Here is a 14763-nt window from a genome sequence, read left to right as displayed (position 1 = left end):
AAAAAAAAAAAAAAAAAAAAAAAAAAAAACTGAGACATGAATATTCATACCTCAAACCAACACAAAAATCTAAATAAATAAATAAAAAGATAAGATATAAAAAAACACAAGTAAAAAACAAATATAATACCAAAATAATAAGATAAAAAGATTTAAATAGTAATAATAATACAACTTGGAGGATGTCTAGTGTTGTTAGTGGGTTGTTTTTGTTATAGTAGTCTATAAATGGCTGCCATATTGAGTAAAACATATTTATCCTTCCTCTCGGTAAATTTGACTTCATTACATCATTGCATCATTCATTAAAGCTTGATAAACTGGAGGATTTTTTTGTTTCCAGTTCAGCAGAATTAATCTTCTTGCTAACAGTGTTACAAAGCATATCACATTCTTCTGGTTGTTTGATAAAGAGAGCTCCATAGCAGCTGACCCAACCCCAAACATTGAAAGAACTGGGTCAGGATTGATATGTTTCTGGAAAATCTCAGACAAACTTTGTAATATCTTGATCCAGTAGTTGGCGATGCTTGGACAAGTCCAGAACATATGTGCCAGTGAGGCCGGTACCTGTCCACAACGATCACAGAGTGGCTTTACAGCAGGGAACATTTTAAGTTTCAACTTTGATAGATGAAGCCTGTGTAAAATTTTGAATTGTATCAGTCCATGTCTGGTACGTACAGATGAAGAGTGCACACGATCCTGAGCCTTAGTCCATTGGTTTCCTGAGATTTCCACTTCAAGGTCCTCCTGCCAAGCCTCTTTTAGATGTTCAAGTGTGGCTGTACAGTCCATTTGTGACAGAATGTTATAAATCTTAGATATAGACCCTTTTCTTAATGGATCAGGTAGGAGCACTGAGTTCATGATACATTCAGGGGGCTGATCCGGGAAGGACGGGAACCTTTCCTTAACAAAACTTCGGATTTGCAAATATTTGAAGAAGTCTCTATTATGTATGTTGAATTTTACCTGTAACTGACGAAATGATGAAAAGATCTTGTATGGATTGTATTCCTTTCAGGTGCCATTTGTTAAATGTAGAATCTAAAAGTGAAGGAGTGAATGTACGATTGTTACTCAGTGGAGTGTGCACTGAACATTCTTTCCAATGAAAGTGTTTCCTTATCTGGGTCCAGATTTTCACTGAATGGGAAACAACTGGATTTTTAAGCTTAATTTTAAGAGTAGGTAATGCCGAATATATCAGGGTCTTTAGTGAAGTGGGGGAACAACTTTGATTTTCCATCCATGCCCAGCCAGCCCCCCGTTTATGACACCAAAAAGAAAGGGAACGTATATTACAAGACCAATAATAGAGCCGAAAACAAGGCAACCCCATACCTCCTGTAGATTTTGGTCTCTGTAAAAATGTTTTTTTTAATTCTAGGAGTCTTTTTATTCCATATAAAGTTAGATATTAAAGAATCTAACTTCTTGAAAAAAGAAAAAAACTTTGGTAATGGGAATCGGAATGCACTGGAAAAGGAATAAAAACTTGGGTAGAATATTCATTTTGATGATATTGATTCGACCTGCTAATGAAATTGGAAAGTTAGCCCATCTATCTAGGTCCTGTACTGTTTGATCATATAGTTTTGAAAAGTTATATTTAAAACACTTTGTATTCAGTCCCTTCTCTTTTTATTCCTATATATTCCTTTGCTGTGCGTAATGAAACAGCAAGAGGTTCGATGGCTAAGGCAAATAATAATGGTGATAAGGGACATCCCTGTCTTGTAGAGCGGCTCAGTGGAAAGTAACTGGACCTAATATTGTTTGTCTGTACGGAGGCCTGGGGTTTTGCATATAATAATCTAATTAGGGAAACACATCTGGTGCCGAATCCGAACCTTGACAAGGCTGAGAAGAGGTAGTCCCACTCGACCCTGTCGAAGGCCTTCTCTGCATCCAAAGATATTAGTATCTCGGGAAGCTGGTCGTTTGTTTCCTGGGTGTAAATTATATTAAATAACTTTCTGATATTGAAATACAACTGTCTATCTTTTATGAATCCAGTTTGATCATGAGAAATTATTGTTGGAAGGAGGAACATACTTTTTAAAAAATTTCCTCTGCAAAGATTCTCAATGGGGGATACTTTAAAAAATGGGGGAGATGATTGATAACAAGAACACAACAAAATCTGCAAAAGTGATATGAGGTACAATTTGTCCACAGGGTCGCCAAAATTAGCAAAAATGAAAGTTCCTTACAGAAGCTTTAATATTGTGTCTTTAAAAAAGTTGATCTTGGGGTGTAGATGGCCAAGTGGTTAGGTCACACCCTATGTACATAGGCGTTGGTCCTCCAAGGTTAAACCCAGGTTTGAGTCTGACCAATGGCTCCTTTTGATTTCCTACTCTATCCACTGTCCTATCAAATAAAGACATAAGAGACTAAAAATAAATCTAAATTGTTACAAAAACGTGGCTTTCTTTGTTTTTAAATGGGAAATTGAAAATCTAAAACATAAAAAAAGAGGAATTAAATTGTGAGAGGGGTTGGCAACCGGACAACTCTTCTTCACTGTGTAAGTGGAAAATGGTTATTGACCAAAAAATGTTTGGTAGTCAGCACTCTCATTTCAGTGGATCTTTGACATTTTTCACTTAATGAAAGACTATTAAAAAACAACACTTAAAAACTTAAACTTCTTCATTTTATATATTCTGTCTATATATTGCTTCTTTTTGTAACACATGAACAAACACAGTACATAAGTTACGGCTCTGCACAAGCAGTGTACATCTCTCTTATGAGGGAAAGCTCAGAATGAAAATAACCTTTTTGTAACTTGAGCAAATCTTTTGTTCAAAGAAACATTTACAGCCAGTTTAAGTTTGTTTTTTTATAAAAGGGGTTCAAAGTGCACTTTAGGCACCAAGTGGGTGTAAAAGTTTGGAAAGATAAAAGTGTCTCTTGGGGGGACACCTGTTCGTCAAAACTTCACATACCTTCTTCTGTCCACAATTACTTTTAGTCCAAATTTGGTGTTTATGAGATCTTAATCACATGATCAAGGAGCTCTAAGCTGTAGGATAATCTAAAAAATAAAATAAAGATATTCCCTGATTATAACAAATAGATCTTTGCTAATTGTTGTTGCTAATTTTGAGCTTTCAAAAATGTTGAAAATCTATGAGGGCATGGCAACCTGTCAAAAAAGATGTTCTCATTCCTCCTCTTCACTGTCAAAGTGGGAAATGCTGAGTGGGTAAACAAATAAAAAATTGCTTGGTAAGCGCTCTTTGTCATTGCAGTGGATCTTTGAAACTTTTCAATCAATTGAAGTGTTTTCAAAAAACAGCACATTACACAAACTTTTACTTCTTTTAGCTCATATCTTATATTTTCTCTGTTGTTTGTAAACACATAGGCTCTAGAAGTGACAGGTCTATGGTGTGCAGTGTGTGCAGACGTGTGTGTGTGTGTGTGTGTGAATAGTTTAAGAGGTATAATTGGTTACTGCGTCAGGTCTGCAGCAGTTTCTTCATTTTACCACTTGATGTGTGAGTGGATTTGTGTGTCTTTGGACGTGGGTGCGACAACTGCAGCCTCACACTGCAGTGGCCCCTTGATACCAAAGCCTGCATCCTACACTCCTGCTCTTTTCTGTTTTACTCTCTCTGCTTCTTCTCTGAGCAAACGGCTCTGCATGAGCTGTCCACACAGAGCAGGTGGACGACTGAGTCACCGCATGGGGAGGAGAGTACATCAGATTTATTACCTGTGCTGTATTGCATCGCTCAGCAGCCCCACACACACACACACACACACACACACACACACACACTCACACAAAAACAGAGTAAGCCATTGAATCGCACTGTGAACTGCCCTGGCTGCACACACTACGAATGAAGGAGGTTTAAAGCCAAATGAATGGCTACAGGTTTGAAGGCTTGAGTATAGCTGTGCCAAGCAATCAATTAGACAAATTCAGCTGTCATAAAGGGTTTGCATTATTTCATGGTCAATCATTTCAAAAGGGGAGGTTTGCCAAAATCCTTAACATAAATTCTCATAAAGACGCACTTTGCCAATTCAGGATATATGTCCAGTCACCCTTTAATGCTGCTCTAAATACAGTTTAGCAGCAGCAGCATCCCCAAGCTGGATGTGGAGGAGGAGGAGGGGGGGGGGGGGGGATTCACTACTCTCCTCCTCCTCCTCCGCTCCCTCTCTCATTAATCACCAATCAGTTGAAAACTTTATTGGCTCCTATTTGCCGTCTCAGCATTGTTCTCCCCCTCCAATGTATCTCTCAACCGCCCAACCACCCAGTTCTTTATATGCTCTTTTTCAATCTGTTTCCTCCTTAAAGCCCCCTCCCCTCTTCTTCCATCTCTCTATCTGCCACTGTCACCCCCCACCCCACCCCATCCCATGGCTGAGCATCATTACCCCCACCTTCCTGGTTTCTGTTTCTCCCCTACTCCCTACCGTTTCTGTGATTCCTTCTTTCCTTTTTTAAAAACTTGGATTGCAGAAAGGCAAGCCAGGGAACAGAACTCTTGATGCGAATCTAGAGAGTACAAAAGAAGAAATACATTATTTCTCAATATTAACAGCTATTGGCATCGTGTCCAACACTACTGAGAGATGGTCATCATGATTTAAATCCAAAGCCTTTTTAGATTATCTGAAATCAGAGTGTGATTGTTCAAAGTTAAATGTGACTTGAGCATTTATAGTGCTTTTCTATTCTTCTGACAACTCAAAGCTTTTACACAAGCATTATGCATGTCACACTGACATACCCATTCACATCCATCCACACACTGATGGCAGAGGATGCTATGTAACTTCACAATCAGAAGTAACTAATCACATTCATACACACTAAAACCGAAGCAGTAAGAGTAGATTTGGGGTTGAGTGTCTTGAGACGTCCGACTCTACCAACTGAGCCACAGCCGCCCCACAGCAGAACTTGATAAGTGAAGGATGCTGGCGATGTGTAAAAGCCTTTTGAAATTACCTCTGATAGCTCTCTTCTCTCTTTCCCACAATGCAATCTGAACTGTATCGGTTTCAACAAAGAGATAAAACTCCCCCCAAAAAATGTTTTTGTTACTGTTCACAACAATATGAAGCTGATGTTGTTAAAGGTGCTGCAGAAATGGATCACCAATGGCATTATACTATTATATGAATGATGACCAGGCTGTTTTATTGTGATACAGATTTTTTTTTAGTTTAAAAAAAAAAAATCGAATTTAGTAGGAGGAAATAATGATCTAGATGAATCTGGATATCTTATTTAAAAAATTGAGACTAAATTCAAATTCAGAAAGTCCGTAAAATAAACCTGTATTACATTTGTTTCATTATATTTGGGAAAACCTCAAACAAAAGCTCACACATTGTGGTCTGTATTTCCACTGATGATCAAAGGAAGACACTAAACAACAAACAGAAGTGAGCCTGATGTAACTCTGAAATAGTAAACTGAGTGAATCTTGTGTGTGTGAAAAAGATCAGCTTTCATTTTACATGCAGAGCATCATTCCAGTTTTTACTGACAAACATCCACAGGATGATAAAGCATCTGAAGACAGTGGTTCAAACATTTTATAATGAAGTTTTATAAACTCATGCTTTTATTTTGAATGGTAATTATCACGAGAAAAAAAATTAAATCTGAAATTTTCATTGGACTGTTTCAAAAAATGAATGATGTTGCTGCTTTGTCCACAAACCGCAGTCGGTATTTCTTAATGAAATATTTGATGTTCTGGTGAAGGTTTCTCTTGACATTGAAAATGATAATACTAATAGTGAATGCACAAGATAATTCCTTTACTTTTGGGGCTTGTGTGTCTCCTTTTAGGAGAAACAAATACGTCAGTTAAAATTCAATAAAAACCAATCAAGAATTCTTTAATGGTCAGGTTTTTTTCATATAACTTCTCAAGTCATGAGAAAAACTGCAGTGTAAAGTTTTGAGTCCACTCCACATGAGTCATAGTCCGCTCCAGGTTACTGAGCAGGAATCATTTGCTGTTGTATGTCCCTTTTAAATAAACATTAATTGTGCTTCCAGCAAATCATCGTCTGTTATATCCCTTCAAATCCCTCATTCCCTTAAACCCGCCATTTCTGTCTGTCAGAGGAAATCTTTTGACAGTGCTTCTCCAAAGTTTGGTGCAGCCATGAGAATCGCGATGGTGCAGATGATGTTAAAAACACTGAATCCAACCAGAAACAGGCGGTCAATGACAGACGCGGCAAACTGCCACTGCTCCGCCAGACTTAGCTGCCGATCCTGCTCCCTTACGCGTTCTACTAAAAACTGCACCTCCGCCAGAAGAGCCTGCAGCTGGTTGTCCACGGCAACAGAGCGAATCATACTGCTGTTGGTGTGTGAAGCTGCAGATCTCGATGATCCCCCCACAGCATCCAGGCCGCAGGGTCCAGAGCAGGTGGTTGAGGGTTCAGGTTCTGGGGACAGCGGAGTCTCCTGTGGGGGGCTTCCAAACTTTGAACATGGAAGGTGGTGATGGAGCGGTGTATCTCCTCCTGCTACTGCTCCCTCTCCTTCTCCTCCACCTAGTCTGCTGTTAACCCTCCCGTGACTTGTTGTTCTGCTCGTCTGTACTGGATCCAGCTCTCCAGGAGTCTGGAAGGTCTGGTAGCCCATGTAAAGCAGGTGACCGTTGGGCTGTGGATGTAGATTGGGTTCTCTGGGGCAGGGATTAAGGGGCACGGCAGCCTGGGTGCCGGGCCGGTGGGGCAGCAGGTGGGGCAAAGGGTGGTTGAGCTGAGCCAGGCTGACCTGCAGGGAGTTTAGACTCTGGGGGTGGATGGAGGGCAGCGGCGTATGGTTGGTGGTGGTGGTTGTGGTGGTGGTGGGTGAGGAGAGGGTCTTGCTCTGGCAGTCTGCCTGGCAGTTGGAAAGGGTCGGCTCCGCCCCCTCACCCGGACGCTTCATCCGCAGAAACCAGGGAACCCACTGCAGCAGAACCAAGTGCACCTGACACACATCGATACAGACTGATGAGAAATAACACAACACATGCACATGTCCTATTGTGGTGGCAGTTTTCTAAAAGAAAGAATGACAAACGAGAGGGTGTCTTTATCTTACTGAGCTTTATCGTATTGGTGAAGAGCCATCAGTGGAAGGCTCTTCACCACTGAGTTTGGTTCTGCATGAAATTTCAGCCAGTTGAAAGGAAGTTTTTCTCAAAGATGTTGGCAAGTGCTCGCTCAGTTTCAAAGTCATTATGCATTTGCTGCTTTGTATGTGTGTTTGTGTTTGTGTTTGTGTGGTGTTGATGGAGATTTGGTGTGAATCTCTAATTCACTATAACTTGTACAAAAAAGCTTCACAAATAAAATGTGATCCACTGATCGACTGATGGACTCAAGACGTACAGAGATCGATTGTCTCCACAGCAAAGAGCAAAACTTGCCTCTCGTGTCTCTTTCTGATACACAAGAGTGAACATGCTGAGACGGGCTGTCACACAGCTGTCACAAAGAGAGAATTCCTCCAAGGCTTGGATCAGTTACAGGCAGCTAGCTCAGCCATGAACCTTTAAACTGTCTGATACGCTTCACAAGTAAGACGATAAGTCTGTTTTCAAACCTTTTAATATTACAAAACAAACACGCATCAGATGAACATAGAGGTTCATTTATATGGGTATTGCTTGTATTGCTTATCAGGAGTGACAACTTTAACAAAATAATGAGATCTTTTTATGCAAAGCAACACATGCATAAAAGACAGTAAAGCAATGGACAAGATGCATGAAAACAGAAAGTGTTGGTCAAAGGAAAAAGGAAATCAAGTGACTAAAGTAATCCAGTGAACAGATCAGACTTAATATGTTAAAAAAAAAAGAGATTAAAGACCAGAGGAGCCGATGTAAAGACGCTGAAACAGATGTCATATGATCATATCTTGTATTCTTATCACACAACATTTAACCTCAAGCTTTAAATCTAAGTAGAGCTTTTTATCCCAGCTAAGATTTAAATCAATATGTCGCTAAGCTTGTTTTGATCAACTTAGAGAGATCTGACCTTGGTTTATAAGATGGGAAAAAAAAGAAATCTCATTCAAGCCATTATTTCATCACATTTTCACACTATTGCCATACTCTTTTTCATCATGTAATCAAAAATCCTCCGACGGGCAACAAAACCCAGCCGCAAGGTTTTTGTCTCAAGACAGAATGATATCACTTCTCATAAGCGTCTCTTCAATGAGTGTCTCTGTGTTCATTTAAAAATGTACTGATGACCTGCGTGAGCATGCGCAGAGGTTTTTTTTTTTTTTTACTGAACTGTTAAATTCTTAAGAGACTTGACGTAATCAGACCTCTTGGCTTTTGCAGAGTCCACTTAAAGACCATTGAGATCAAGCTTTTCTCTGTTAGGACTCTGGAATGATTTGCCTGAGAAAATCTATTAAGAGCTTCACTCATATCATACAGCTTTTCTTGTATCTTGCAGTTGTGTTTAAACCCTGTCCTTTTTTTTGTTTTATTTCTATTTGCATTGAATTAGAGAGAAATGCTCCGTCATCACACTTACTGTTGTATTATTTCGATAACTCACCCAGCGTGGCATGTTTCCATTATTTGGACTGTGGTGATGGAACTGAAGGACAATGACTGTTGCTACCACAGACATCGCGACGATCACCATGGTGCTGGCAAAGTATTGACCTTCAGACACACAGGAGAGGAGGACATTAGATGCATAAGAGTTTTTCAAATATGTATGCTATGAACAAAAACAGCAAAAAAAAAAAAAAAAAAAACCTCTAAGTGTTATGCACATGTGCAAAGACAGCAAGAAACTGACCAATCAGGGGTACAGAATCCGAAGTGGCGGGCATAATCTCTGCAACCATCAGCATGAAGACAGTCAGAGAAAGCAGAACGGTGATGCCTGCAGGCGGACACAGGACACCAGGGAGAAGAGGGATGCAGAGAAAAAGAGGAGAGAATCCTTAAGAGAAGAAAGCACGCAAAAACATTTTGTGGGATAGTATTTTTGGTATGCTGCACTTGACTTCTGCTTCGATCGTTTGTCTTTGTGACACCCAGAGGAAAACTCATTCGATTTTTAGTCTTCCTCATCTTCCCTCTCGCTTGTTCTGTTTTTGTCTCTGTCATGTTTTTTCTTACTTCCATCGCCGCCTTCTTGTCAAATACACTGCATAGCTGATTGAAAGTTTTCCAGTGAATGTTTATAGAGAGAGAGAGATTGTAATAGAAGCATTAAACAAGTAAAATAAGCCCCATGCTTTCACAGGAGTATGCAGCTAAAAAAAAATACATTTCACCCTACAACGGTGCACCTTCTTTTTCCTCCCATTTTATCCCATTCAGTGTTTCTAAATGTAACACCTCCACCCTCCTTCTCGCTTGTCATAATTCCTTACCCAGGCTGATCTTCTCCCCGGAGTTGGCGGGGAGCAGAAAGCTCAGCAGGGTCATGGAGGAGAGGAGCACGCAGGGGATGAGCAGATTGAGAGCGTAAAATAAAGTCCTTCTTCTTAAGGTCACCACAAAAGTCACATCGGGGTACGGCTCTGCACAGCAGTCGTAGAAAACCTCATGTCGACCTCCAGGGACCTCTGAGGGGACAGAGAGACAAACGGAAGATGACAATATACAAATACTATAAACTATTCAAATCAAATTGGGAGGAAATATGAAGCGTTTTTTGAATATTGTGAATGCATGTTAGAATATAAAAACGTCAATGCCAAAAGCATATTGCCACTGTATTTCCATCTGTTTATAAAGCCCACTCTGACTAATTACACATCTACATAAAAATCTAATCAATCGTTTTATCTTTACAGCTCAGGAACAGCACTTCATCACTATATGGAGTTTAATGTAAGCGCTGTTGCTAAGCAATACTGTTTGTCATTCAGGGACTCAAAAACCCGTTTTACCCAGCAGGTCCCACTCTCCGTTGGGCATGTAGCCTGACACGTCTGCCTCCTTCATCTGGATGTCCAGGAGCCAGCCGTCAAACGTCCACGAGCCGAACTTCAGCTCACAGCGCTGGATGTCAAAAGGAAACCATCGCACATCCACGTTACATGTGCTGATAAATATTCCTTTAAAACAAGAGGAGGGGGAAACACAGAAGTAAGTATGAAAGTCTAGTAAATCATCCCTAGATGTAATGGGAATTTGATTAAAGATGTTGTTGGTGTGCAGCCATCTGGAAGTATGTGATGAGGAAAATATTTGATGGCAGTAAACATTTCTAGATGGATTTTCTTGCTGCAGAAGTTGAATGGCTAAAGATTCAAGGACAAGATACTGCTGAGTAGTAGAACATACCTGGAGGCAGATACTCGCAGAAGCCGCTGGAGTTTACCAGCACATTTGTCTTAAAGGTGGCGTCAAACTTATCATGAGCGCTTGAGAAAAGTAACACAGGAAAGAGAGAGAGAGAGTTTAGAGCTCAGCAGCAGCAAAGGAGTATGGTGTGCATATTTTTCTATGCATACCTGTTGTAAAGCAAAATGTCAGGTGTCCAGACCTGATCAGAAGTAAATCGGAGGTTTTTAACTCCAGGATACTCAGACTGGTTCCACTGGAGATAGTGATCATACCACTGCTGGGAGACACAAGCACAACACAGGTTTTAAAAATGACCCCAAATCATGAAGAGCAAATATTTGTATTTGTATATTACACTTTAAATTTAGTTCATATAACTCATAGACCTCGCTCAAACACAACCTATTTCCGTTACAAAGATATTTAAACACGCTGTACTCTTATTCCTCTGAGACTGTTTTCACATCCCTCCCCCCAAAGTTTTCTCTCTGACCGGCATCCCTTCATCCCATATCCCTGCATCCTTACCCTCATCCCCTTACCCGACATCCCTCAAACCTCACTCATCATTTTGATCTCTGCCACATATATCACAATAAACTATTCAAAATCTATTTTGTGAACTATTGTTGTGTTGGTTTACTCTTCACACATCAAATCAAGTCTGTGCGATGTCAGATAAAGTAAAACTGTGCATATAACCTTTGCAATCAGTCGACTAATATCGCCTTATAAGAGAAAAATAAGGGAATCTGTGTTGATGTCCAAAGGTCTTCAAATATCCCCCTGTTGAGGTGTTCATTATAATAAAACTAAAATCCATCCTCTGGGATGGTTCTATAAAACTGATCATGCAAAAAATGAAGCCCATAAAAACAGGTTTGCACTAAAAAAAATCAATATCACATTTAATAAAGTTATTCACTTTACTCACCATCTGCAGCCAGGCATTCGTAGTGATAATCTGGTTCTTTTCATCCTAGCAGAACACCAAAAATGATACAGAAAATGGGTGACTGAATTATCTAAAATAGAAGTTAATACTTACTTGTGTCCGTTCTTAAAGCCTTTTACATATTTTTAAGAGTTCATTTCTTCTTTATGTTGGTGTATATATGTGTGTATGTTTGCCATGCGTACCACATCCATGACCTGCATCAGAGTGAAGGAGAACTGAACAGTGAGAGCCTGGGAGTCGTTGGCCACAGGTCTCTCCATGGGGTTGTAGTCTCTCAGCAGTTCCCGCAGCAGAAAGCGCTGGTGAGGACCCTGCACTGACTCTGAGAAGGGATAATAACATGGGGGAGTCAAGAGAAAAAGTGACAGATATGAAGCTGCCTCATGGAAGACAAGGAGGAAGCACTGGCAGCGTAGGACCGCCTGAGAAACTGTGTGATTACAATGACAGAGGGGTAGTGTGGGGACAAAGTGGTGAAGCAATTGTAGGCCAAGAGAGAAGAAGAAACTAAGTAACAGATGGAGAGTGGACACGCTCCAGTAGAGGTAAAACAAAAAGTGGGCTTTTAGAGTACCAAAGGTGATGTTTTAAAGATGGGGGTCACTCTTAAAAGAGCAGAAGGATGGATACAGAAGAGTGCATTACACAGCAAAAGAAAAGGGAACACAGAGTGAAAAGAGAGAAAGAGAGGAAAGGAGAGAGATTGGGGGGAGGGGGGGGGGAGGGGCAGAGAATCGTGCTCCACCTAATCAATTATGTCTCAGATTGATCACCAGCAGACAGTCGGAGACTTTCCACAACCGTAAAATTGTCAGTTCCATTCTCTGCAGAAAATAGTGAGGCCATTAAACACTGAAACACCCCGAACAGACACACACAGCACTCACGACAATGAGAGCGGGCAACTGTCTCTCTCCGCCCTATAACTCCTGCTTGGATTCACTCCTGATTCATTCTTCACGACGTAATCACTTTGATGTGGAGGGAGCTGTCAATGGTGGGTATAAAGAAATGATCTGAAAAAGTTTAAAAACTAAACTTTGCACTTTTAACTTTTACTTTCCTATGCGGGTTGTAGGGCTGGGCAACTAACTGAGTTTCATTTACGATTTTGGCTTCCCATGATCAGGAAAACAAGATCATCAAGATTAAATGATTACTGTGCTGCATGCCAGGTTGCGCTTGTTTTCTCCATAGGTTTTGTCATGTTGGATAAATGTATCAAAGTGTTTGTTGTTGTATGCAGGCCTGCACTATTTCAAAGACATAGTACATTTATTTCTATGTATTTATTATCATTGTACATTGTTATATTTTCATACTTTTTTCCACATACTTATTGTAATGTATTGTTTTCAAAGTATTCAGAATGGTAAAGAGTGCTTAAGTTTGATAAATGCATTTGATCCAGATGTTGTAAAATCAATGAGAAACCAAGTTTAATAATTGTGCTCTCAATATCAATCAACAATAATCATGATCACGATTTCTGCCAGAACTGAGCAGCCACACTAAATTGTGCAAGATTTAAGGTGTCACATCTATATTCTCGAGCTAGAACGTTAATAATCATCAATATGGTTGTACAGATGGTATAATTCAGATTAATAGCCTACAGTGCAGTGTCCAGTCATAGTAAATCACCCACTAGCAGCCTCATTATCACCAAGCTCTTTCAATCAGCTTATGCATCAATCTCTGTATCTATGTCTTTATCCATGTTATTAGGGCGCTAGGCACAGCTAAGCTATGAAATCTGCAGGAAAGATGATAAATGTCACATTGATATTGAAATATTAAGATATTTACCTCTGTGTGGCTACCCATCAACATACACTCTTTCTGTGTCTTACTAATGTGATCACAGTTATTAGGAACAAAGTGCTCAGCTGCATCGATATGTATTACATTCAGCACATACAAAAAAAACACTTATTCATGTAATACCAATGAGAGTCACTCACCCCGTAGCAGAGTCGAAAGTATCAACAGCCAAAGAGCCACAGCCTGACACATACTGCATTCCTCTCTTTTCACAGAGAAAGTGATAAAGATGGAGAAATAGGGAGAGATGAGATGAGGGAGGGTTTAAAAAAGCGGAGAGTGAGGTACAGATCGGGCTCAGAAGAGTAAGATAGAAAACAAGTGGAGAGAGTGTGATACCAGCAGTGGCTGAGAAGGGAAAGGAGGAGAAAGGGAGAGGAAGAGAGAGGAGAGACAGAGTGGGTGAGAGATGCAGGGAAATGAATACTCCTCTGAAGAGAGAGATTCTGTGTGTTGAAGTCACCCTTCATGCTTCTCTGCTCACTGATCATTTCCTGCAGACTTTCTGATAAGCACTTTCTGCCAATACACATCAGTCACCCTCTTGTCATTTTAACCTGGTCTTGCTCACTTTTGCAGCCAGGTTGTTTCCTCCCCTGTAGGCGTTTGATGATCAGATGGTTTTATTTTTTACACTCTGCATTTTGAGAGCATCTATGGGTACATATTTTGGAGTAAGCACACCAATTTAATAAACCGAATTTCCTCTCTGGGGATCAATAAAGTACTATCCTATCCTAAACCAGGGGTGTCTAACTTGAAGCTTTAGGAGCAAATAAAGCTTCATGTAGCCTAAGTACAATTGTGACTGACAAGGCAACATATAACACTCTAAAACGAACCAAACATTAATTGGCCAACATTTTTACGAGTCTTACACTTTTGTAATTTACCAAGCATGTAATGTTGGAAGCTACTTTCTTTCATTTAGGCTTACTGGACTTGAGTACGTACAAAGAGTAATGCTGACACCCACTGGACAAAATGGTTAAGTGCAAAAGTTAACTTATTTTGTTCAAACTATTTAGTGGGAAGGATGTAGTGTGGTGTGTTTAATAAAAACTACTCTTGTTGAAATGTAACAACACTACAGTATTTTGAACATGTCTGTTTCTACATCATTAAAACAGCTTTTTTACCTGGTTATCTTTTTAATTGGCTTTTTTTTGGCCTAATGAGTAACTGTTTAATTTCTGTTTTGAATACTGAGCTATTTACAATTCTACATAGGCTATATAACTTTGTTTTTATATATATATATATATATATATATATATATATGTTCAGAGTGTGACAAGTACTGGCCAAATAAAAGCATGACTAAACCCAAATTGAATCTTGGCACTAGAGAAACATATGTTCAAATGGATGCAGAGACAACAGACACCGTAGGCCAGGGGTACTGGCGGCCCAGGGGCCACATGCGGCCCCCATCAATCCTTAAAGTGGCCCTCAGGTCAATTTTAACATATCAATTAATTGGAAACATGAAGAAAACATGACAAAATCTGCCATGAAATCATGAAAACCAGAAATATGTCCATAATAATATTTGATCACTGGCATATGTTGAGTTAAATTTGAGACATAATTGACTGTAATCGTTTTTGTATTCTACAATTTGGCCCCCCTTGCTGTGACCAAAGTTGC

General features: G+C 39.8%; 1 protein-coding gene across 1 annotated transcript; it reads right to left on the bottom strand.

Annotated features, from left to right (window-relative positions):
• Positions 1-5586: 5586 nt before the first annotated feature.
• LOC132983902 (neuronal acetylcholine receptor subunit alpha-7-like) lies at positions 5587-13603 on the bottom strand. The gene is made up of 10 exons (XM_061050454.1): positions 13254-13603; positions 11472-11611; positions 11266-11310; positions 10499-10608; positions 10329-10408; positions 9932-10099; positions 9410-9604; positions 8827-8913; positions 8578-8687; positions 5587-6982 (listed from the first exon to the last, which is right to left on the bottom strand). The coding sequence occupies exons 1-10, from the start codon at positions 13303-13305 to the stop codon at positions 6116-6118; spliced, it is 1854 nt and encodes a 617-aa protein (XP_060906437.1). The 5' UTR covers positions 13306-13603; the 3' UTR covers positions 5587-6115.
• Between the last annotated feature and the right edge of the window lie 1160 nt (positions 13604-14763).

Source organism: Labrus mixtus, chromosome 11, assembly GCF_963584025.1.
Source record: "Labrus mixtus chromosome 11, fLabMix1.1, whole genome shotgun sequence".
Taxonomy (NCBI): Eukaryota; Metazoa; Chordata; class Actinopteri; order Labriformes; family Labridae; genus Labrus; species Labrus mixtus.
The sequence above is the reverse complement of the archived record's forward strand: the minus strand, read 5'-3'. Positions and strand labels throughout refer to the sequence as shown.